The sequence below is a fragment of the Coenobita brevimanus genome, chromosome 67 (assembly GCF_032717465.1).
Source record: "Coenobita brevimanus isolate Jiangsu-jjx chromosome 67, ASM3271746v2, whole genome shotgun sequence".
Taxonomy (NCBI): Eukaryota; Metazoa; Arthropoda; class Malacostraca; order Decapoda; family Coenobitidae; genus Coenobita; species Coenobita brevimanus.
The window spans coordinates 31,832,088-31,857,819 of NC_137020.1; the positions used below are offsets into that span (position 1 = coordinate 31,832,088).

General features: G+C 41.3%; 2 protein-coding genes across 2 annotated transcripts; one reads left to right on the forward strand and one right to left on the reverse strand.

The window, feature by feature from the left end:
* Positions 1–951: 951 nt before the first annotated feature.
* On the reverse strand, positions 952–18,609 carry LOC145405466 (coiled-coil domain-containing protein 174). The gene is made up of 9 exons (XM_080276816.1): positions 18,506–18,609; positions 18,139–18,208; positions 17,035–17,167; positions 5,830–5,932; positions 5,228–5,349; positions 4,797–4,896; positions 3,760–3,919; positions 2,858–3,070; positions 952–2,736 (listed from the first exon to the last, which is right to left on the reverse strand). The coding sequence occupies exons 1-9, from the start codon at positions 18,515–18,517 to the stop codon at positions 2,333–2,335; spliced, it is 1,317 nt and encodes a 438-aa protein (XP_080132942.1). The 5' UTR covers positions 18,518–18,609; the 3' UTR covers positions 952–2,332.
* A 502-nt stretch (positions 18,610–19,111) lies between these two features.
* Positions 19,112–24,043, forward strand: LOC145405468 (polyprenal reductase-like). The gene is made up of 6 exons (XM_080276818.1): positions 19,112–19,401; positions 19,821–19,969; positions 20,736–20,927; positions 22,877–22,999; positions 23,378–23,541; positions 23,903–24,043. Exons 1-6 carry the CDS (start codon positions 19,190–19,192, stop codon positions 23,993–23,995), a joined length of 933 nt encoding a protein of 310 aa, XP_080132944.1. The 5' UTR covers positions 19,112–19,189; the 3' UTR covers positions 23,996–24,043.
* The last annotated feature ends 1,689 nt before the right edge of the window (positions 24,044–25,732 follow it).

The following is a 25,732-nucleotide window of genomic DNA, read 5'->3' on the forward strand; positions in this document are numbered from 1 at the left end:
TTTTCACCCACCCAAGAATTGGATGAGGGATGATCCAGAGAGGAAGAAAAACTGACAGAGGAACTAATTAAAGGTATGCCAAGTTAAATGGGTCTCAGTCTGATTCATTCACAGTTAAAGTTCCCACAAACCTGACTCCATCTCACAGGTATAAGTTTCCAAACTGGCAGATTATGCCTGTGAAGTGGAGTCATATATTGAAAGGAAAAATATTGTTCTATCTACTGTATCTGTCTATAGCCAGACGCCATAATCCCATAAGGGGTGGTCGTTTGACTCCAAGTTAGTTGTTTTACGGGAAGGGACACTAACTCTGTCAACCCACTAGGTGACACATAGGGAACATGTGTGGGTTGGTTATATGGTTATCACCCAGTGTTGTAAATGGTTTCCTGGCTTATAGGAAACCATTAGGCTTGTCAAGGGAAGATGAATAAAAAGTGATAGGAAAGAAGGGAGAAATAGGAAGAGTGAAGACGCAGAAAAAGAATGATGAAGGTGAAGGAATTAACCTACACCGGCTCAGTACGATTGGAGCTCTGCAGTTTCCCACTAAACTCCCAGATTCCATAATTTGGTAACCATAATTATAACCAAATTATGGCACCTGGTGGTTTAGTGGGTAATTGCTGGTGTAGGTTTATATCCAAGGGGTGGTTGGGGTTATTGCTCATGTAATGCCACTCAGGGATGAACGAGGCTGGTCACTCTCATCTTAAATGTCAGGACCAACGTGCCTAGCCCCAGGCTCCTACGATTCTCATCGCACAATGTAGGATTGGATGATGGATGGAACAAGTAGGCAGCACTACATCAAGTGAATGAATGATGATTGCCACCACCTACCACCAGTGGTCAGAACAATATTGTCCTGACCACAAACTGCTGACTGTAACTAACGCAAGAAAGAAAACTCTGATTTTGTAATATATCTTTATTAAACCCAGCAATCAGATGATATACAATGTTAACATTCATAATAGTATTGTATAATGTTAGTTACCTTCAGAATAGCTTCTAATATAAGCTAGACTGATTGTGTAAATGATACTTTTAAAAGTTTTGGTACAGTTCCTGGTATCTGAATTACTTCAATGGCAGGATCTCAACTGAAAAAAAATGTTGTGTTGACAGACTAGGTAATTTACATTATACCCTATTCACTTCACTTAGTACTGTATAAGACATCTGGACCCCACCACATTACACTCCTGACTAGTAACTGGGTGGATGCTGGGAGTGAATACAGAACAGATACATTAACCACTCCACCAAAGTACTGGAGAGGGATGCTTTAATGTGGTGGCATCGATATAAACATGTGACTCGACTGCCTGGTTATACAAATATCCCTCAGCTTCCCCCTATCCCTCAAAAGGAGGATGGACTGCTTGAAAGTGGGCAACCTCAGCCTACAGTCAACCAGGTTCATGTTCAGGAGGACCTTGGTCCACAAGAACATCCAAACTGCTTTTATGTTGTCCATAAACGAGAACCTTTGTCTTCCTCACACACACTCATAGACTGCATTGCCCCCCCTCCCGTTCTAACAGTATGAAGGCTTGAATAAAGAGTAAATGTTTGTCCCATTTCACAAGTCATTCTAGTCACGGCACTCAGAACTGAAGGTGTCATTATTGTACCCTGGCAACCTACCAGTCAACAATGTGTCCAATTTCATATCATATTATACACGAATCATATTATTATGCACGAATATATTACAGTGTACACGAATACTATTATACACGAACGTTAAATAAAAATCACACGCTGTCATAGTATGCACAAAACCAGATACACTGTTGACGGGTAGGTTGCCAGGGGTCGATAACACCTTCAGACCTGCGCGCCACGACTATAGTGGCAATTCTGCTCTTTTGCCTACCTACTCCTATTCCTGAATTCTTACCTATCCATACACACAGTGAAAAGTGGAGTTTGGGTGACAATGATGATGATGAAAAGGTAAGTTCTTGACCCCAACAGTATATATATCACCAGTGGGGGGACACACCATCTATACACTTGATGTAATGCTATCTTCAGGTGACTCTACACCGAGTGAAGTGCGAAATAGTTTCTGTAACCCAGGAAACCATTTACTGTGTTGGAAGTAACCATGTAACGGTCAGATATATGCCTGGTGGCCTAGTGAGTTAAAGCACATAGGCCAGATGAGGCCCTTCCAGGTCTCCTAGGGGTGATTGTAACCAAGCCCAGAGCTATGAAGGAGATGATAATGATGATGATGATGGATGGATCATCCTGACCCTTTCCACCGAATGATAGGATGAAGTGGACTCCAGAAATGTGGAAAGAGAAAGTATTTTTATCTTTGCCCAAATTTATGACTGGACTGTGACTCGTATGAGGAAGGTGGGGCAAACTCCTGCCTTCTGTCTGTTCTCTGCCGATTCACCCATTCTTCCTGGGATAATTTTGAACTTGTCTGTCCATTCACCCACTCCTCTTGGAATAATTTTGATCTCATGCTTGAACTTCCAGACTGATTTAACCCCAAACCTGCCCCCATCCAGTTTCCTTTTCTCCTCCCAAGTCCAAAATCCATATCCATGTCTTCCTTTCCCACATCCCACTCCCTCACTGTCTTCTGTTTCTTTGCTTCGGTTTCGGAGTTGTCTTCTGTTGGTCTTGTCATCATCATTTCTGCTCTTGGGGTTTCTTTCTCCCCTTCATCATCTGATGCTGGAGGCGTCTTGAGCTTGTCATCCTCTGTTGGCAACATGGAAAACCAGAATTCAAAAAAGAAAGCTCAAGCTATAAATATTTCGTTTTATCAAAGGAAAAGTACAACACCATGCCAACAATGCACATGAAAAAATACTCAACTCACCTCTGATGGGCAGTCCCATTTTGAGCCTCTTCCTCTGTCTAACCTTCTCCAGCCTGGTCTTCATCACTGCTGCCTTCTTGGCATCACTTGCTGCCTTAGCTGTCTTTCCTGCCTTTGTCTCCATCTCCATCTGCTTCAAAAACTCCATCTGTTCTTTACGCTCTTTCTCATCACGGGAAAAGTGCATAAACCCAGCACCATGGGTACGTGCCTCTGTTGGGAAAATTGAGAAAATATATGAGGGATAACTAAGACAACATTTTGCACACTTATTCTAGTCATTTGATGGTCTCTAACCCTTTTCAGCTCAGATGATGGACAGTTTTAAACAGTGTGGAGCATCAGACTGATCAGTTACCAAGGAGGCTCATTCTTATTATGTAATTAAGAATTACGAGATTTCACGTGGCAACGACTTACTGTTTAGGCAATGGGAGTGGCCCAGTTCTATCAGGTTAAAACAAACCAAGTATTATAACACCATCCAATAATTAAAGAGGGAGTAACACCCAGTTCCACACTATTCTCTTTAAGGTGTAGGGACCCCAAGTCCAGGCTACCATAGTTCAGAACATGCATGAGAGGTGACTGGACTATGCCCTATGCCATTTCATGAATGACAAAGCTCTGCCATCAGTACATTACCACTATGCCCACTGGTGCCCTAAACCACTAATGAGTGTTTGTTCAAACCTGACAAAGATCCCTAACCCATTTCAGCTCAGTTCATGGCAGTGTAACCAGAATGGTCAATTTTTGTAGTAACGAAGCAGACTCCTTCCAACATCATTTAAGGTTCATCAAATTTCATGCAAGTTATGGGAGTGACCCAGCTGTCAAGTAAAAACAAACCAACTATACCAAGCACTAACATCCCCTCTATACAACCTACACCATCGTACCATCAAATAGCACATCCTGGTAGTGTATATCCTTCTTGGTTGCATTGATTGCCTCCTGTCTCTCCCAGCGCTGCCTCTGAGCATCCCTGTGCAGGTGTTCAAGCATGGTGTCTGGGTCTACTTCTGCACCACCACCTTCACCACCCCCTCCTTCTGGTTCCTGCTAAGGTGAAGATACAGTCAGTCCAGACTTACAGCTGTTTCATTATGGTCAGTCAGACCTTCTTAGTTATCATTTTTTTACTATCTGTTTTTGCTTTGAAGTCTTGAGAATTACCAGATGAATTAAAATTTAATAATTTTAGATCATTCTGTTAAAGTCTGATGTCTATCTACAACCAAGGATCTTCACAAACATTCCATTCCATGAGTCAAAATGTGCAATTACTGATGAAAGCCCTTGAAACTGAATAAGTAACATACATTCCTCTGAAACAGAAACGGAAATTCTGAGGTAAAAAAAAAAGCTTCTATCTATATCTATCTATCTATTATCCAATCCTACATTGCCCCATGAGGAGCGTAGGAGCCCGGGGCTAGGCAGTTGGTCCTGACATTTAAGATGAGTGACCAGCCTCACTCATCCCTGAATGGCATTAAACGAGCAATCAACCCCAACAACCCCTTGGATATAAACCTTCACCGGCTCAATCTGATTGGAGCGCAATAATTACCCACTAAACCACCAGGTGCCAAAATTTGGTTATATGGTTACCACCCAGCGTAGTAAATGGTTTCCTGGTGTACAGGAAACCATTTGGCTTGTCACTCAGTGTAGTCACCCACAGGCAGAAGGAAGAGAAAAGAATGAAGGAAAGAAAGACAGAAGAGGGAGTTGCCCATAGGCAGAAGGACAAGGAAAGAATGAACGAAAGGACGACAGAAGAGGATGGAGGGAAAGAGGGATGGAGGAGAGGAAAGGGCAGACACCCGAGGGCAGCACTACATCGAGTGAGTGGATGGTGAGCGCCCCCACCTACCACAAAGCTAAAACTTTTGGGATAAAATAATTTTCTAACAGCTTTCGGAAGACTCACATTAAGCTCACGTTCCAGTTCCTTATCCTTTTTCAACATGTCTGGCAGATCTTTTCTCATGCATTCACGTGTCCGACCAAATGCATCTGTGTACTCCACCCTGAGGAAGAAAGCAAAGACTGACATGGTTTAACAATGCACAAACTACCACACAAGTGTGAATGACAAAGATACCACCTAACACACAATCCCCCAGACTGCAACACATAAAAATGCATTTGTAGTTATGTATCACTTCTTCCTTAGCTAAAAATTTTGCAGATTATCCCTCATTGTCCTCTTGTGCGTTACTGATACAAACTATGTCCATATTAAAGGCATGAATAGCAAACAAAATCTTGCTAAAAGTGTCTAACTACACAATATACACTGCTAAGGACAGGGAACTATGAAGACTCCTATGCAAGTGAAAATACAGCCCATAAACCCACCACTCATCAGCATCATCCTTGGCTGTGTAGTCACCAGGGTTGGCCTTCTCATGTTCAGCCTGCTGACTCTCCTCTCCACTCCTCCTCCTCTTCTTCTCAAGAACTTCTGCCACTATTTTCTTCTGCAAGGTGAGGCAGAGGTTATATATTAATAACAGTAACAGCCAATTTTATACTACCCCAGCAAGGTGTAGAAATTCACAATACTGATCATTACTGTCATCATCCCTACTCATTTTCCCAACTAAAGATGTGAACAGACAGGATCCAGAAACATCGTTATTATCACCATCATCCAGACCTCATTTCCCACCTAAGGATGCAGTGAAATACTGTATGCTCCTGACAGCAAGAAAACACTGATAATATGATAAACTAACCAAAAGCCTGCCCAACTGAATGGCCCACACTCTATTTCATTCACCATTCAAGCCCCTGGAATCCTGACTTCACCTCACAGGCATAAACAAGTAAAGAAAAGGTAGAGATGAGGAACAACTATCAATATTATGTAAAGTGATATGGAACACAAAATCATTCACACATAATGTAATTCAAGTAACATCACTGAATTAAGTGTGTTGAGTACAATTTAATATTACCTGAAAATTTATAAGGTATTTTTGGTTGAGGTCATCATCTTCCAGAACTTCAACTCCTCCATGAAGTCTCTCGTACATGGCGGCCTTTTTCTCCAGAATGGACCTGAAGCAGAGATGCATTGCTAGCTTCAGGTTTCAGCACAAGGAAATCATATTCATTTTATTCTTGTTATCTCCTCACAGTTTTATTCAGGGTTAGCACGGACTCTTCAAACTGGAGGGATTATATATATCAGAATAAAATCATTCGTGCTGCCAGAGATAATCATCCATCCATCCATCCATCCATCATCCAATCCTACACTGCAGCAAGAGGAGCGTAGGAGCCCGGGGCTAATCAGTTGGTCTCGAAATTTAAGATGAGAGTGACCAGCCTCACTCATCCCTGAGTGGCATTACATGAGCAATCAACCCCAACCACCCCTTGGATATAAACCTTCACCGGCTCAATCTGATTGAAGAGCAATAATTACCCACTAAACCACTATAGTCTCTCAGGAAAAACGAATGTAGAATATCGTCTATTTTACTCCAAAGTCACTGTCAAAGGCCGAAGGCATCTGATTTAACGACCTGTGGGAATACAGGCTGGCCAGGGACAAGGCCTGAGGCCAAGAGGCACACACACACACACACACACACAATCAATGAATGGGTATAAGTGACCCGCTATGCTCACAGGTCAATATGAACTGTGGTTCCTGTTTTTTGATGCAACTTTTTTTTTTTTTTTTGTTACAAAGCGCTAAAAATAAACGAAAAATATTGGACCAGTTATTCGTTGTATATTTAGATTTAATAGCATATTATTCCTTTTATTTTACTTTTATTTATTTTTTATTTATTTTTTTTTTATTTATTTTTTTTTTTGAGCTTGATTCGCCTGTCATCAAGAATTTGTAAGTTGGCATCTCAGGTCACAGCACCTGACTGGCTCCTGGAAGATGACAAGACAGAGTTGTCTGCAGTTTTCCCCTTGCTTCAATCTGAGCTGGATATCCATATTCGCATTTCATCAACGGACTTATCCTCTCTCTCTCTCTAAACCCCTGCTTCCCTCCTTTCTTCTCTCCCTCCTCCCTTCCCCATCTCTCTGTCTCTGTCTCTCTCTCTCTCTCTAAACCTCTGCTTCCGTCCTTTCTTGTCTCCCTCCTCCCTCCCCCATCTACCCTCTCTCTCTCTCTCTCTAGTCAGATTAGAGGACTGAATAGACTGTAGTCGCGGAGCAGGACTCTGAGGTTGTCATTATCGTACCCTGGCAACCTACCATTCGAGAGTGCGTCGGATTTCGTATCATATTATACACGAATCATATTATATGCACGAATATATTATACACGAATATTATTATACACGAATCATATTATTATACACGAATATTATTATACACGAATATTATTATTGTGCACGAATATATTATACACGAATAATATGACACACGAATATAAGTATGCACGAATATATTATACACGAATAATATGACACACGAACATATTATACACGAATCTTATTATTATGCACGGATATATTATCCACGATTATTATTATTCACGAACATATTATACACGAATATTATTATACACGAACATATTGTACACGAATCATATTGTTGTTCACGAATTTATTATACACGAATAATATTCCACACGAACATATTATACACGAATTACATGCGTCTGATATTATACGCGAAATCACGCACTTTTGAATCGTAGGTTGCCAGGGCACGATAATAACAACCTCAGAGTCGCGCGCCGCGGCTATAGTAACCAAGGAGACTCATTTTTAGAGCAGGAATAAAGCTGACTAAATTTCATGGAACCACAACATAATATTCAAGCTGTCAGTGGCCCACTTCCGTCAGATAAACACAACTTTACAGTAGAATTAGTGTTGTTTTTGTTAGCATTATAATGTTTAGTTTGCTTCATGTTTACGTCTGTCCGATAGCACGATAACTCTCTCTCTCTCTCTCTTATCTTTTGTCTGCCTGTCTCGAACCTTTGTGGGAACGACCTTGCTTCTCTTTACGTCTCAGGCTAACTCCTTCTTTCCTTCCCTTTTTTCCTTAATTCCTTCCTTTCTTCGACGTCTCTTTCTTTCCCTATTTCCCCTTCCTCACTTTTTCCCATCCAGTTCCCTTTTCTTCCTCCTAATTCTTTTCACCATTTCCACTCCTTTTCCTTCCTTCTTCCTTTTCACATCCTTCCCTCTTCTCCCTCCCTGTTCTTTTCAGCATTTCCTCCCTTCCTGCCATTATCTCCTTCGCCCCCTCCTTTTCTCCCCTCCTTGCCAGTCCTCGTACCCTCTCCCCCCCTACGACTCCCCCCTTCCTCTCCTCCCCCTACCCTTCCCCATCCTCTCTGCACAAGGGCCAATTTAAATCCCAACTCCAGTACGAACTGACGTTCAAACTCAAGTGCCAACTCAGGTCCCAACAGTTACCAAACGCAAATACCAACTTAAGTCTTAACACAAGTACCAACTCAAGTCATAACTGAAGCATTAACTTAGTCCCAACTCAAGCGGAAACTTAAGTATCAGCTCAAGTGTCCCAACCCAAGCGCCAACCTAAGTCCCAACTCAAGTGCCAAAGTAAATTACAACTCGTGTCAACTTAAGTCCCAACTAATGAATCAACTTAAGTGCCAACTCAAGTGACAACGTGCCAACTCAGGTACGAACATTAATCCCAACTCAAGTGAAACCTTAAGTGCCAACTCAAGTGCCAACTTGGGGCAAAACTCAAGCGCCAACGTAGGTCCCAACTCACGTGCCAACCCATGTCTCAACTCAAGCGCCAACCTTAGTCCCAACTCAAGCACCAGCTTAATCACAACTCACGGGTCAGCATAGGTCCCAACTCAAGTGCCAACGTTAGCTCCAACTCAAGTGCTAACGTAAGTGCCAACGAAAGCTCCAACTAGTGCCAACGTAAATGCCAACTCAAGAGCTAACTTAAGTGCCAACTAAAGCGCCAACTTATGTTGCAACTCAAGCGCAAACATATCTCCCAACTCAAGTGACAACATAAGTGCCAACTCAAGTGACAACACAAGTGCCAACTCAAGTGACAAAATAAGTGCCAACTTAAGTGACAAAATAAGTGCCAACTCAAACGTCAACTCAGGTCCAAACTCATGCGCCAGCTTGGGTCTTAACTTAAGTTACAACTTAAGTCCCAACTCAAGCTCCATCATGTTTCATCTCAAACGGAAACTCAAGTCCCAATTCAAACACCATCTTTAGTCCCAACGAAAGGGCGAGCTTACGTCCCAACTCAAGCATCAACTGAAGTTCCAATTCAAGCACCAACTTAAGTCCCAACTCAAGCGCTACCTTAAGTCCAAACTTAACTGCCTACTTAAGTGCCAAATAAAGTATTATCGTAAGTGCAAATGTGAGTGCCAGTTCAAGTGCCAACTTAAGTGCCAACTCAAATGCAAACTTAAGACAAAACTCAAATGCCAACTTAAATGCCAACTTAAGTGCAAACTCACGTGGTGACGTAAGTGCCAATTCAAATGTTAAGCTCCGACCAAAGTGCCAAATTAAGTCCCAAAATAAGTGCCAACTTAAATCCTAAGACAAGTGCCAATTTAAGTCCTAAAACAAGTGCCAACTTAAATCCAACACAAGCGCCAATTTAAATCCCAACTCAAGTACCAACTATAGCTCAAACTCAAGTGTCAACTCAAGTCCCAACACAGGTACTACTTGGGCCCAAACACAAGTACCAACTGAAGTCCTAACACAAGTACGAGCTCGAGTCCTAACTCAAGCGCTAACTTAAGTCCCAACTCAAGTGCCAACTAAGATCCCAACTCATGCGTCAACTTGTCCCAACCCAAGCACCAACTTAAGTTCCAACTCAAGCACCAACTGAAGTCCCAACTCAAGCACCAACTGAAGTCCCAACTCAAGTGCCAACGTAAGTCACAACTCAAGTGCCAACGTAAGTTACAACTCAAGCACCAACTTAAGTCCCAGTTCACAAGTCAACTCAAGTCCCAACTAAAGCGCCAACTTACGCTGCATCTCAAGCACCAACATTAATCCCAACTCAATTGAAACCTTAAGTGCCAACTTAGGTCAAAACTCAAGCGCCAGTGTAGATCCCAGCTCAAGCACGAACTTAAGTTCCAACTCAAGCGCCAACTTATGTCCAACTCAGGCGCCAACCTAAGTCCCAACTCAAGCTCTAAAATACGTCTCAACTCAAGCGCCAATGTAAGTCCCAACTCAAGCGCCAACTTAAGTCCCAACTCAAGCGCCAACTTAAGTCCCAACTCAAGCGCCAACTTAAGTCCCAACTCAAGCGCCAACTTAAGTCCCAACTCAAGCGCCAACTTAAGTCCCTACTTAAGCGCCAACTTAAGTCCCTACTTAAGCGCCAACTTAAGTCCCTACTCAAGCGCCAACTTAAGTCCCAACTCAAGCGCCAACTTAAGTCCCAATTCAAGCGTCAACTTAAGTCCCAACTCAAGCGCCAACTTAAGTCCCAACTCATGCGCCAACTTAAATCCCAACTCAAGCGCCAACTTTAAGTTGGCGCTTGAGTTGGGACTTAAATTGGCGCTTGAGTTGGGACTTAAGTTGGCGCTTGAGTAGGAATTTCAGTTGGTGCTTGAGTTGGGACTTAAGTTGGCGCTTGAGTTGGGACTTATGTTGGCGCTTGAGTTGGGACTTAAGTTGGTGCTTGAGTTGGGAGCTACTTTGGCACTTGAGTTTGGACTTAGGTTGGCGTTTGAGTTGGGACATAGGTTGGAGCTTGAGTTGGGACTTAAGTTGGCGCTTGAGTTGGGACTTAGGTTGGTGCTTGTGTTGGGATTTAAGTTGGTGCTTGAGTTGGGACTTAAGTTGTCGCTTGAGTTGGGACTTAAGTTGGCACTTGAATTGAGGCTTGAGTTGGGATCTACTTTGGTGCTTGACTTGGGACTTAAGTTGTCGCTTGAGTTACAATTTAAGCTGGTGCTTGAGTTGGGACTTAAGTTGGTGCTTCAGTTGGGACTTAAGTTGGTGCTTCAGTTGGGACTTAAGTTGGTGCTTCAGTTGGGACTTAAGTTGGTGCTTCAGTTGGGACTTAAGTTGGTGCTTCAGTTGGGACTAAAGTTGGTGCTTCAGTTGGGAGCTACTTTGGCACTTGAGTTGAGACTTAGGTTGGCGCTTGAGTTGGGACTTAGGTTGACGCTTGAGTTGGGACCTAAGTTGGCGCTTGAGTTGGGACTTAGGTTGGTGCTTGTGTTAGGACTTAAGTTGGTGCTTCAGTTGGGACTTAAGTTGGCGCTTGAGTTGGGGCTTAAGTTGGTGCTTGAGTTGGAATCTACTTTGGCGCTTGAGTTGGGACTTAGGTTGTCGCTTGAATTGGGACTTAGGTTGTCGCTTGAATTGGGACTTAGGTTGTCGCTTGAGTTGGGACTTAAGTTGGGACTTAGGTTGGCTCTTAAGTTAGGACTTAAGTTGGCGCTTGAATTGGGAATTATATTTTCGCTTGAGTTGGGACTTAGGTTAGCGCTCGAGTTCGGACTTAAGTTGGCGCTTAATTTGGGACTTAAGTTGGCGCTTGAGTTAGGACTCAAAGTTTGCGCTTGAGTTGGGACTTAAGTTGCCGCTTGAGTTGGGACTTAAGTTGGCGCTTGAGATGGGACTTAAGTTTGCGCTTGACTTGGGACTTAAGGTCGCGCTTGGGTTGGGGCTTAAGTTTGCAATTGAGTTGAGACTTATGTTGGAACGCTTGAGTTGGGACTTAAGTTCGCGCTTGAGCTTGGACTTACGTTGGCACTTGAGTTTTTACCCAAGTTGGCACTAAGGTTTCACTTGAGTTGGGATTAATGTTGGTGCTTGATATGCAGCATAAGTTGGCGCTTGAGTTGGGACTTGAGTTGACTCGTGATTTGAGATTTATGTTGGTGCTTGAGTCGTTACTTGCGTTGGCACTTGAGTTGTAACTTACGTTGGCACTTGAGTTGGGACTTTAGTTGGTGCTTGAGTTGGGACTTCAGTTGGTGCTTGAGTTGGGACTTCAGTTGGTGCCTGAGTTGGGACTTCAGTTGGTGCTTGAGTTGGGACTAAAGTTGGTGCTTGGATTGGGACAAGTTTACGCTTGACTTAGGACTTAAGTTGGCGCTTGAGTTGAGAACTTAGTTGGCGCTTAAGTTGGGACTTAAGTTAGCGCTTGAGTTAGGACTTGATCTCGTACTTGTGTTAGGACTTAAGTTGGTATTTGTATCTGGACCCAAGTGGTACCTGTGTTGGGACGAACTAACACTTGAGTTTGATCATTAGGTGGTACTTGAGTTGGGATTTAAATTGGCGCTTGTGTTGGATTTAAGTTGGCACTTGTTTTAGGACTTAAGTTGGCACTTGTTATAGGACTTAAGTTGGCACTTATTTTGGGACTTAATTTGGCACTTGAGTCGGAGCTTTAGTTAACATTTGAACTGGAACTTACGTCACCACGTGAGTTTGAACTTAAGTTGGGATTTGCGTTTGCACTGTTGACATTCGCGTTTGCACTTAGGGTAGCATTTGCGTTTCCAGTTAAGTTGACATTTGAGTTTTCTCTTCAGTTTGCATTTGAGTTGGCACTTAAGTTGGCACTTGAATTGGCACACAAGTTTGCACTTATCATTTACGTTAGCACTTTATTTGGCATTTACGTTGGCAGTTAAGTTTGGACTTAAGTTTGCACTTGAGTTGGGACTTAAGCTGCTGCTTGAAATGGAACTTAAGTTGGTACTTGAGTTGGGACCTATGTTCGCCCTTTAATTGGGACTAAATGTGGTGCTTGAGTTGGTACTTAAGTTTGCGCTTGAGATGAGACTTCTTGCCGCTTGAGGTGGGACTTTAGTTGTCACTTGAGCTGGGATCTAAGTTGGCACTTGAGTTTGGACCTGAGTTAGCATTTGAGTTGGCACTTATTTTGTCCCTTGAGTTTACGCTTATGATGTCACTTGAACTGGCTATTGTGTTGTCACGAGTTGGCACGTAAGTTATCCCTTGAGTTGGCACTTACGTTGGCACGAGTTGGAGCTTACACTGGCACTTGAGTTGGAGCTTACCTTGGCACTTAAGTTGGGAACTATGCTGACCTTTGAATTGTAATTAAGCTGGTGCTTGAGTTGAGACTAAGGTTGGCGCTTGAGTTGAGACATGGGTTGGCACTTGAGTTGGGACCCACGTTGGCGCTTGAGTTTTGCCCCAAGTTGGCACTTGAGTTGGCACTTAAGGTTTCACTTGAGCTGGGATTAATGTTCGTACTTGAGTTGACACGTTGTCACTTGAGTTGGCACTTAAGTTGATTCATGAGTTGAGACTTAAGTTGGCACTTGAGTTGTAACTTACATTGGCACTTGAGTTGAGACTTAGGTTGGCGCTTGAGTTATGACTTGAGTTGGTACTTGTGGTAAGACTTAAGTTGGTACTTGCGTTTGGTACCTGTGTTGGGACATGAGTTGGCACTTGAGTTTGAACTTTAGTTGGAACTTGAGTTGGGATTTAAATTGGCCCCTGTGAAGAGACGAGGGGGAGGGGTAGAGGGAGGAGAGGGAGGGGGAGGGGTAGAGGGAGGAGAGGAAGGGGGAGTCGTAGGGGGAGGAGAGGAGAGGGTACGAGGACGGGCAAGGAGGGGAGAGAAAGAGGGGGCGAAGGAGAAAATGGAAGGAAGGGAGGAAATGCTGAAAAGAACTGGGAAGGAAAATATGGAAGGAGGTGAAAAGAAAGGAAGGAAAAGGAGTGGAAATGGTGAAAAGAATTAGGAGGAGGAAAAGGGAACTGGATGGGAAAAAGTGAGGAAGGGGAAACAAGGAAAGAAAGAGACGTCGAGGAAAGGAAGGAAGGAATTAAGGAAGAATGGAAGGAAAGGAAAGAAGGAGTTACTCTGAGACGTAAGGTGAAGCAAGGTCGTTCCCACAAAGGTTCAAGACAGGCAGACAAAAGATGAGAGAGAGAGAGAGAGAGAGAGAGAGAGAGAGAGAGAGAGAAGGAAGAGAGGGAGTCTGACTGTAAAATATCCCATTCTTTGAGGAAGGAAAGTCAGAACATCTTCAAAGCAAATATCATCATCAGCAGTGCTGGGAACGCTACTAATAAAAAGTAGCGGCGCTCCCATTCCCGTTACTAGCCCGAAAAAGTAGTGGCGTTACTGGTTTCGCTACTTGATACGAAATGTAGCGGTGCTCCCGCTCCTGCTGCTTTGGATAAGAAAAACGTACACGAAGGAAAGGTTAACAAAAATCTGTGATATAGCAATACACTATACAGTATACTGTTTTGATAATATTACTCAGTCTGAGTGGTTATGTTGTGTACCAGTAATGTCAGTATACACTTATACTGAATAAATAAAATCATACATGTCGGTGTCACTTTAATGAAGCTTAGAGCCGAAGGTACAGGAAAAAAGCTATTTACTGTATAATGTAACAAATGTTCTTTTACACTGTTACCTAGTTTACCTACTGAAAGTAACATACATAAGTAACAGGCAAAAAAATGTGGCCTACCATTGATACATATTATATAGATTTATTATATTTTCAATGATACTCATTTAAGATATATACGAAAACGAGAGTAAAAATGAACTGGGGCTTTCTGTTAAAGGCTATACAATGGCAATGTACCTTAAACTGAAAGTAACATACTTTTACGAAATAATAACGTAGTGAGTAAGAATTAGTCTGAAAGAAAGAGTGAGGGAGAGAGCGCAAGTTAGAGACGGGAATAGTTAGAGGTGTGTGTGTGTGTGTGTGTGTGTGTGTGTGTGTGTGTGTGTGTGTGTGTGTGTGTGTGTGTGTGTGTGTGTGTGTGTGTGTGTGTGTGTGTGTGTGTGTGTTAGCATTGCCTACATCTAGCTGACATCCTTATTTATCTTTAGGCCTACTTAATTTAAATGATCGATAATTAACTAGCAACTTCCTGTCTAATTATTGCACAATTACTAAAAAATAATATATATAGTTTAATAAATTACTGATGTAATGTAGAACAAACATCCTTAATTGATAGAATTAACGAAAGTATTATTTTTCGTCATTAATAAATACAACCAAACCGTCGGCATATCTGAATGTACTCATGACTCCGGACTGTATTCGTCGTGTGAGTAGCGAGGAGCGCGGTAACGCGTGAGTACAGCCAAAAAGTAGCGGCGCTCTCAGTTTCGCTGCTGGCTAAAAAAAAGTAATGGCGTTACCACCATCGCTATTAAAATAGTAGCGGCGCTATTCCCAGCATTGCTCAAGTGCCATCCCATGTTTCAACTCAAGCGCGAACCTTAGTCCCAACTCAAGCACCAGCTTAATCACAACTCAGGGGTCAGCATAGGTCCCTACTCAAATGCAAACGTAAACTCCAACGTAAATGCCAACGTAAGCTCCAACTCAAGTGCCAACGTAAGCTCCAACTCAAGTGCCAACGTAAGCTCCAACTCGTGCCAACGGAATTGCCAACTCAAGAGCTAACTTAAGTGCCAACTAAAGCGCCAACTTATGTTGCAACTCAAGTGCAAACATAACTCCCAACTCAAGTGACAACACAAGTGCCAACTCAAGTGACAACATAAGTGCCAACTCAAATGCCAACTCAGGTCCAAACACAAGCGCCAACTTGGATCTCAGCTCAAGTGACAGTTTAAGTCCCAACTCAAGCGCCAACATGTCTCAGCTCAAGCGCAAACTTAAGTACCAACTCAAGCGCCATCTTTAGTCCCAACTAAAGGGCGACCTTAGGTCCCAACTCAAGTTCCAATTCAAACACCAGCTTAAGTCCCAACTCAAGCGCTAACTTAAGTCCAAACTTAACTGCCAACTTAAGTGCCAAATAAAGTGCTAACGTAAGTGATAAGCGCAAACGTGAGTGCCAATTCAAGTGCCAACTTAAGTGTCAACTCAAATGCAGACTTAAGAGAAAACTCAAATGCCAACCTACGTGCAAACGCAAATGCCAACTTAAGTGCAAACTCACGTGTTGACATAAGTGCCAATTCATATGTTAACTAAAGCTCCGACTTAAATACCAAGTTAAGTCCTATAACAAGTGCCAACTTAAGTCCTATAACAAGTGCCAACTTAAGTCCTAAAACAAGTGCCAACTTAAATCCAACATAAGAGCCGATTTAAATCCCAACTCAAGTACCACCAAAAGTTCAAACTCAAGTGTCAACTCAAATCCCAACACAGGTACCATTTGGGTCCAAACACAAGTACCAACTTAAATCCTAACACAAGTACGAGCTCAAGTCCTAACTCAAGCGCTAACTTAAGTCCCAACTCAAGCGCTAACTAAGGTCTCAACTCAAGCGCCAACATAAGTCCCAACTCAAGCGTCGACTTGTCCCAATCCAAGCACCAACTTAAGTCCCAACTTAAGCTCAAACTGAAGTCCCAACTCAAGCACCAACTGAAGTGCCAACGTAAGTTAAAACTCAAGCACCAACTGTAGTCCCAGTTCAAGTGCCAACGTAGGTTACAACTCAAACACCAATTTAAGTCCCAGTTTACGAGTCAACTCAAGTGTGTGTGTGTGTGTGTGTGTGTGTGTGTGTAGAGGAAAGAAAACGGAAGAGGGAAGGAGGAAGGTCCAGAATCCCGAGGGGACCTCTTAATCCTTCACACGGTCACTCGTGTTCCGATTTTGCCAAAGGCTTTGTAAAATTCTCTCCTTCATGTTTCCTGAGAAAGGGTATAGGTGCCAAAATTTGGTTACATGGTTACCACCCAGTGTAGTAAATGGTTTCCTTTTGTACAGGAAACCATTTGGCTTGTCACTCAGTGTAGAGTCACCCACAGGCAGAAGGAAAAGGAAAGAATGAAGGAAAGAAAGACAAGAGGGAGTGTAAAGTCACCCACAGGCAGAAGGAAAAGGAAAGAATGAAGGATAGAAAGACAGAAGAGGATAGAAGGACAGAAGAGAGGAAAGGGCAGACACCCGAGAGCAGCAATACATCGAGTGAGTGGATGGTGAGCATCCCCACCGACCATGAGAAAATATTTTTCTGGATGGAAGGGGTTAACAGCAAAGAAAATTAAATAAAAATAATATTGTCACTAACACTCATCACCATCATTCAGACCTCTTTTCCCACCTAAGGCTGGGGTAAGGTAGGGTCCAGAATAAGATAATGATGATAATACTGTAATAATAATAATAAAAATAAAATTACCATAATGAAAAAGGTCAATTCACAAATAATACATACTATACCTCGTCTTCTCCTCAGTAATCCTCTCCTCCTCCACTTGTTCAGCATCCCTAGCAGCACGAGCACTGACCCCGGCATTGGATGCGTGAAATGACTTCTTGTTTGTCGTCTCATTCTCCCTTGGGCCAACTGGACCTTTATGGAAGAAACTGTGTCAATATTTCAAGAAACCTAATCCTAAATACACTAAATCATTACCGGGGTTCAGTTCTAAAATACTATATCATAACTTTTTACATAAAACTGCTTCTGAAACTCACAGGAAACTGGAAAATCAGCTACTGGTATATAATCTACTGTACATACAGCACTGGCATTCTTCTTTCTTTCCTTCTCTATCAAGATTAGAATTGAGATGCCAAGGTTAGGACCAAAGTATGTGCTGAATGTGACTTTTACACATACTGTAGGTCTTGTTAAGCTTGATTTATGTTGCTGAAGTTGTGGTTGATTCATTTTTGTAGCATCCATATTTATCACTGTGCCATTAAGCAGTTACTTGAAATGGTAAAGGTATGCTTTACTTAAGCACAAGAAGGACCTTACCAATTCAATTCATATTCTGCCAGTTTGTTTTCTGTATACAGTATTTCTGACTAGTTTATGAGAGGTAAATTACCTTTCCCTGCTGAAAAATTTCCCACTTTTTATCATCACATTCCTTAAGCCGTACATACCTACGGCTGTTTGCTGACAACGTAATGGAGAGCCCTTAGCAGCGTACTGAAAGATAGATTTTGTTTCCCAACTTCCCAACTGGATGCCAAGTTAGGTCAGGTTAGGTTAGATTAAATTATTTGGTAAAGTTAAGGAAGGTTAGGTTAGGTTTATTTAAACACTATGTTAAGACAGTCCCTTCCATCTCTTGCGCCATTACGCTAGATAAATCACACGAGTTAACACAGTGACACAAAACCAGAAACAATAGAGGGAAAAAATTTCGCAAGAAATGTTTATTTGCCACCCCCACCCCTGCAATAGTGAGAAAAATATAAGCAGACTATCAGGAAGATGATAAACTGACATTGTAAGGTGCTTCTACTGCTTCAAATAAAGCATATCTTTACCCTTGACAAAAATATAAGCTACAAGAAAACACTACGCACCTCTGTGGCCCACTCCAATCTTGCTGGCCTCAACACGTTTCTTTTGTAGCTCGGCACGGAGCCCAACCAGCTGAAATTAAAGACATTTACACAATATTCTTTATGGTAAAAATACGACAAACACACAGTAAATCCTCACCATCACAGTTTTTCCTCCCCAAATAGTTGTCATTATTGCATCAAAACTCCAAAACTACAATCAAAATTTCACATACAGTACCTGGGTTGTTAATTTAATAATATTTTCATTTCAGCTACCTCCAGACGATTATAATCGACTATGGGAAAACTCAAAGGTTTCACTGGCTTATACACACATCCTAAATGATAAACATAGTTACATGAAGGTTATACTGTCACAACTTACCCCAGACTCCATGTTCCCAAAATTTTAACCAAAGTAATGTTATGGTGCAAGTTTTCTTCCTCTTATAATATCAAAGGGGTGGCCAGCAGACTTTTACCCTTCTGTTCTACTCTGATGATATTACTTGCTAACAAAAGAGAGGCGGGATGAGCACAAGTACACAACTTTACATTAGGCTCCCCAATACGTAAACATTAACACACATTGGAGTACGACAGTACAATTATTTAGAAAATAAAAAATTCATGTTTATAATTATAAATGACCTTAAAGGGTCCATAGGAAAAAAGCCATTTTCAAAATATGTTACTACAGAGCTCGATGGGGATAATGACACCTCTCTTTACACACACCTTGGTTATGTAAATCTGAGTTATGTTAGGTGCATTTGAGGGCATTGATTTTGGTGGCTGTGTTTGAAAAATACTCAGATTAATATTACTAAACGTATTATTTATTATTTCGAAGATAAATATTTTTTACGTAAAAGAACAAAAGTAGATCCGGTCGGTATTTAGTGTTTTGACAGCTCATCTGAGAAAAGTGGAAGGTTTTGTTAGACCGGAAATATTTGTCATTGATTTTTTTTTTTTATTATTATTATTATTAAAACGCGTCTGCAGTACATATCCAGCACGATCAGAGAAAGTCTTATTGGTCCGGAATCATTGTAAAGGTTTCATTATGGAGTTCTGGCAGACAGTTAATGCCTTTGACTTTAACCTAAGTAAATTGTTTTTCATTAGCAGCATATTGGTCATTGGCATCATTGGAACTATAATAAATTCTGTGGAGAATATTCTGCCACATTTTGTCTTGCAGGCCTTTAAGTTTGGCAAGGCGGCTCATAAGGCCAAGCTGAATGCATTTGTGTCATATTTGGAAGTTCCAAAGAGGTAAGAACTGCATGTTTTTAATTTAATGGAGCAACTGTACCGTGCTGTATACGTAATGTAACAGTGATGTGTAGGCTGTAAATGAAGTTAGATTTAGTCATTCATTGCTGTGTTGAATACTTAATCAGTTAAAGAGCTATGAAGTTAAGCCTCCAGTATCCAGTGACATTTTCTTATTCTTGTTGCCCTCACATAATTTTACTTGGCACAGGGAAGGATCCAGGTTGTGGAGAGGCTAATAAAGGCTGTATTTAACACCTTCAGCTCAAAAACTCTCTTTGAAACCTGAATAGAGCCATCTGGTGATAGCAAAAATTTGATAAGCAAGACATTATCATCAGGGGTTAAGTCATTAATGTTGGTTTTGTAAGTACTGTATAGTACACTATATAATCCCTCATACAGTTTCATTATTTCAGATGGTTCCTTCACTTCTACATATTTGCCTCTGTGGTGGCGACTATAGCTATAGTGGAGATGTGGCGGATGTACAGACATGGTTCCCCTCTATCACTGCATATTGACTTCGCCCTGGACATCCTCACTACATTTCATAGGACAGCCACAGGTGACAATAGTGTATCTGTTCTAACCTGACAAAAATCTCTAACCTCTTTCAGCTGCTATAGTACATTTATTTTAACCTGATCTAGATCCATAACACCTTTCAGTTCCCATAGCATATATATATTCAAACCTGACAAAAATCCCTAATCTCTTTCAGCTGTTATAGTTTACCTGTATTTATTCTAACATGACAAAGATCTCTAGCCTTTTCCAGCTCAGTTGATGGCCAAATGTGGTCATATTGGAGGGGTGGTTTGAATAGTAACCAAGGAGACTCATTCATACCTGATAAGTGAGACTCATTAATTTCATGCTGCAACAACTTAGTAGCAGTTGTATTCAGTTCATGGGAGTGCCCAGTTGTGTCAGATAAAAACAGAAAGACAGTTGTAGCCAAAGAGACACATTACCTGATAAATACCACTCATAAAATTCAGAACTTAGTATGCAGTTTGTGGGCGTGATCTAGTTTTGTCATAAAATAAACCAGCTCTGACATAATGGCATATGAGTACTGTATATGAGTGCTGTGGAATTTTGGACTGAAGAATGGATAGATGTATGAAATTTTGAATCTGAGGGGCCTTTTATATATATGGTATATGGTACTGTATCTCTCTCTCTCTATGCAGTATATATATATATATATATAAAACTCACCCTTTCTGTTATTCTTTTTCTTTAGACCCTGCCTCAACCCATTCTGAGGTAAGAAAAGAGGTCTGGATGATGATGATGATTTTTTTTTTTTTTTTTTTCTCTTCTAGTAAGTGGCACATCAGCAGTACTGGCTCTGGTGCTATTCACGTTTCACCTGTACCGGCGTCTGTATGAGTCTGTGTGTGTGAGTGTGTTCAGCTCAGCACACATGAACCTCGTCCATTACATCCTGGGCATCTGTCACTACCTTGCATGTGTTGTGCTCCTTGTGGCTGAGTTCCCAGGATTCCAGGGCAAAGGTTGGTATTGGCCCCTGTGCAATAGTGCTGTGGTGCTGATGAAGAGCCTCCATATTGTGGCACTTTTCACTCCTGGGTCCCGTCATGGTGTATGTACTGTATTGTCAAACAGACATGGGTTTAGCAACAATGAACTATAGTGTAGTCTTATATGTAATTCATCTGGTACCAATGCTGGAGAAGTCTCCTTCACATAGTGCCAGTGATATGGCCAGATGGTGGAACTGCCTGGTCATACAAACATCCCCTGTCCCCTAGTAGCAGGGTAGCGAGCTGCATCAGATGAGCCTTGGGTTGCAGCTCCTGTTGCAACCACCAGATAGTTGTAGGCAGCTAAGGAGAGTCATCTGAAACTGGAGAAGTTGGATAAAGCCTTCATTAATCCTTCACAACACTCTCTAACGTAATAAAACAAGCTAAAAGGGGCAAAAATTTGTAAGAGAATACATGATTGCATTCAGTGGATTTAGCTCAGTGAAATGATGTTTGATTAGGAGTATGGTGTATGAAAATTAGGAAAAACATAGGTTCATATAATTCCTTTGCATCTGATGGGTGGTTGAGTGTTTATGGCTCACATAATGGCACTCAGGGGTTAGTGAAGCTAGTCACCCTTGCCTTAAATGTCAGGACTGAGTTTTCTAGCTCCAGGCATCTGTACTGTTGTTAATATGGAGCAAGATGGGATTGGATGATGTAATGTATGATGGCACTGTTTGAAATTATACTTGCAGTGTCTTAATGTGAGAGTGCGTCTGATCATTTTACAGTTATTTTAGTGATTTAATGCCTTTTAAAAAATATCATTATTGTTTTAACTCCTTAACTGCTACATTCCTTCTGATTGGACCCATCGACAGACTGCAGCATTCCTTTTAAAATCCACAGTTCTATTTCAAAAGTTGCTTCCAGTATTCTTCCCCAAGAGCTTTGTGTATTCATCCACTCACGTTTGGGGTTGCTAGTTCATCATTTTAGCTTCCTGCTATGTCTGCATGAACACTAGGAGGCGTGAATAAGTACAAAGGAAAGTAACAACATGGTGCCTAGAGTGTCAGGTCTGGGGGACTGCTACCATGACTTTCACACACTCGTCAACTTCTAGAAAAGTGACTCTATCTGTCTATCTGTCTATTGCCAGACTCCTTAATCCCTTATACGGGGTGGCCACAAACAAATCGTCTCCACGTCATCCTGTCCCCTGCCATTTCACTGCCCTGCTCCCACCCAATTCACATCCCCCTCTCTCATATACCTCTCCACTCCATCCCTCCATCTCATCCTTGGCCTTCCCCTCCCTCTCTCCTCCTCCACCTCACTCACATAAGTCACTTACATAAGTGACTTCTTAAATGTAAATAAGTGAAAGAAACAAACTGTAAGTGTAAGTGAATATAATATTTGGAAAATGAAAGTGTTTTGTGTAAGCTATATAAATATATTTAGTTGAATTTAGCATTACAGTATATACTGTCACTGACTAGCTTTTCAGTGTTCAATATAACACTATTTTATTTTATAATGTTTGTAAAATAATGATATTAAAATGCTAAATGACACATACACCATAGTGCAAACCTAAGTGACGCGTATAGTGGTGCGTAGTGGTGAAGTGAAGGGTGGTGGGCGATGATGGGTGTCACTGAGGACAACGGACAGCTACAGCAACGCATAAAAACACCAAAAATGACATTGCTTCCACTTATCTCTACGACAGCATAAGAGCTTCTTGACATTCACTGAAGTGCTCATAGGTAAATAGAAGGGTTTACCTTTTTTTTTTCTTTCCTTTGTGTGTGTGTGTGTATGAAAATTATTGAATAGAAAATGGGAAACTTTTCGGTGGATTTCTGCATCAGGAGCCTCACTTTTCATTGCCTTAGCTGCAGTGATGGGGTTAATGATTTGATGCCCACTTTCTGTTAAGTAACCTGGTGTTATTCTTGCAGCCTCTGACATACCTTTCACTGGAGTTAAGATGCATCATGCTGTGGGGATGCTGCTGTGTCTTGCTTGCTTTGTGGCACAGCATCACACACTGTCTATTCTGGCCGGACTCAGGAGGAAGCAAGGTGAGGAAGAGTGTGCAGTTGGATGGGAAAAACTAAAAAATGGTGAATTATTGAGTGTCTGCCTCTTTTCACTTGGCAAAATATTTTTAGTTCTCTCTCTTCTGTGCATTCTCTTTCCTTGTTCTCTTTGCCCTACCTCCATCCTTTGGTGAGGTTATTTTGCCGTTGCTTTAAAAATAGAGTATGGGTGACCACTAATCCTATCCACCTACTCCCTTTTGCCTAGGCACAGGGATATGTGATTATAAAGTTACCACATAGTGTGGTAAGTGGTTCCTTGGTTCCAGGAAACCATTTGGGTTGTCACTCAATGTAGATGGCACTACATTGATTGAGGGGATAATGTAAAAAATATATATATTTATCTCCTTTACCCAGGGACTAAAGGGAAGGAGCGACACATGTTACCAGTGGGAGGTTTGTTCCAGTGGGTGTCGTGCCCTCACATGTTGGCGGAGATTGGGATATATATTGGAGTGTTGATTACACTGGGGAGTCATACTGGATGGGCACTTATCACCGTATGGGTCATCACAAACCAGGTCAGTATGTCATGGTTTGTCTGCCTGTCTTCAGTTTATGTTTGTATTTATGTGTCTGATAATTGATCCATCTGCATGTGTATCTGTGTATGGTACAGCCTATGTTTGTTTGTAAAGGTATCTGTGTTTTTTATATCAGTATCTTCCTCATTATATATCTGTTTTTCTCTCAATCTGTGTATCTAATATTGATCCATATACCTGTAATTTACAAGTGTCTTATCTGTCAGTCCATTTAATATGACTCATCAGTCTATGTCTCTATATGTCTGTCTGTTGCTCTATCTGTCTACCTGTGTACCTATTTCTTGCTCAGTAACACCTGCTTATATATTCCCAGCCCCATAAATTTTCCTTCCAGGTTCAGATTGCACTGCTGAATCACAAATGGTATCAAGACACATTCAAGGACTACCCAAAGGAGCGCAGAGCCATCATCCCGTATTTGTTGTGAGCTGGGAAATGGAGGAATGTGCTCGTATACTTGTCAGCTTATGAGGATTTGTAATATCTATTCCTTAAAGTTTATTTCGACCTATGGCACATTGAAATTTTGTTGTATGTGGCACACTGAAATTCTGTTGTATGATATGCAGTTTATATTAGTAGAAGTAGTAGTAGTAGTAGTAGCAGCAGTTAAAACCTCAGGCTTATATGAATGTGAACCCAATGGATTACAGAGTAAAGTTACCCTTCTCCTACAGGCCATTATCTGCCTTTCAGGGGATAGTGAGGGAGTTGTGGTATGTTTGTATAACCAGGCAGTGGAACCACCCAATTACATCAGTGCCACCACATGAAGGCATTATCTATAGCACAGAATCTTCTTTTGTATGTTATTTACCTTATGCAGCCTTTCTCAATACAGTATTAAAAAGATTTATGTAGCATAAAAAGGGAAACTGCAGTGTAATGTTTAAGATAAATTCCTAAGGAAGGTACTAGAAACCCTCCCAAGCTGTTAAGAGGGGGGAGGAATAGAAGGCTGTGTCCAGTATATTTAGTTCCCATAACTTCTTGTTTTCTAGTAACACATGATGCCACAGAAAATTCAGTACATTTATTTATTTTTGTTTATTTTTATTTTATTTATTTATTTACTGTATTTATTTATTGTTTACTGGACACCGATAGGTAATTATTATGCTATGTGTGAAAGGTGTGCCCATGAGGTGGAGCCAGGATTGCAGGGACTTGAGTATTGAGTGAATGAGTGTGTAGCTTGTTTCATTGGGCGTACTGTTGATTACTTCTTCCATTTTTTTTTTTTTTTTTATAGACTTTGTCTTACCTCATCTGCTGGTAGGAAAAAAGAGGAAGGGTGATGATTATGATGAAGTGAGTGAGTTGTAATACTCTCTGAGGCTGTGATGATGCACTGTCTTGACTTCTCTGTGAGTTGTCAAAAGTATTTTGTTGCTCATTAAGTAGGTAAGTTCATTATAAACCATATTTTTTATACAGGGTGGGTTCTGTAACTAGCTAATGACTGATGGTTCATGGTACCTGTGTAGGCCTATGGCATTTTATAATTGTAGTTCACACCAGTGCTAAACTCGTTTCACCTTAACTTGGCCCAAATTTTGGTCCTTTTACGGCATATCACTTAGCCCAGTGGCAGAATAAGACACTACTATGACTCTACTTACTTTCCATGGCACTTCTTCACAACAAGCATTATATTGTAGTGTTAATCTGTCATTACAACTTTGCTGCATTGAAGTTGGATAGGTGGTAGTTTTAAGCCAAGTTAGAGTAAAAAGAATGTAGTTCAAACAGTTCATCAATCATTCTTATAGAACTGCATTTTTGAAAGGCTATAGCACAAGTGCTGGATAATTTATTTCCTATAACCATTTTGTATCTCTTCCTTTTGTAATTTTTTTTTTTTTTATGTTTCAACATAACATTATTATTATTATTGATATTATTATTGAGATGCATATGTGGAATTGTTGAAATATTAGGTAATATACGTATCTTAAGTAGAAACTGATGAAGAGCATTTTTGCTATGTATTTTGCCTGTGAGATGGTGTCAGGATTCCGTGAGCAGGAATGGTTTAATGAATGAAAGTATGGCCCATAAAGCCTGGCAGACTTTTGCTAGTTCTCCTACAGTCAGGTTAATAACTGCTCTGTGCATCCTACCCCACCCCATCCTTTGGTGGGAAGAGAGGTCTAGATGATGA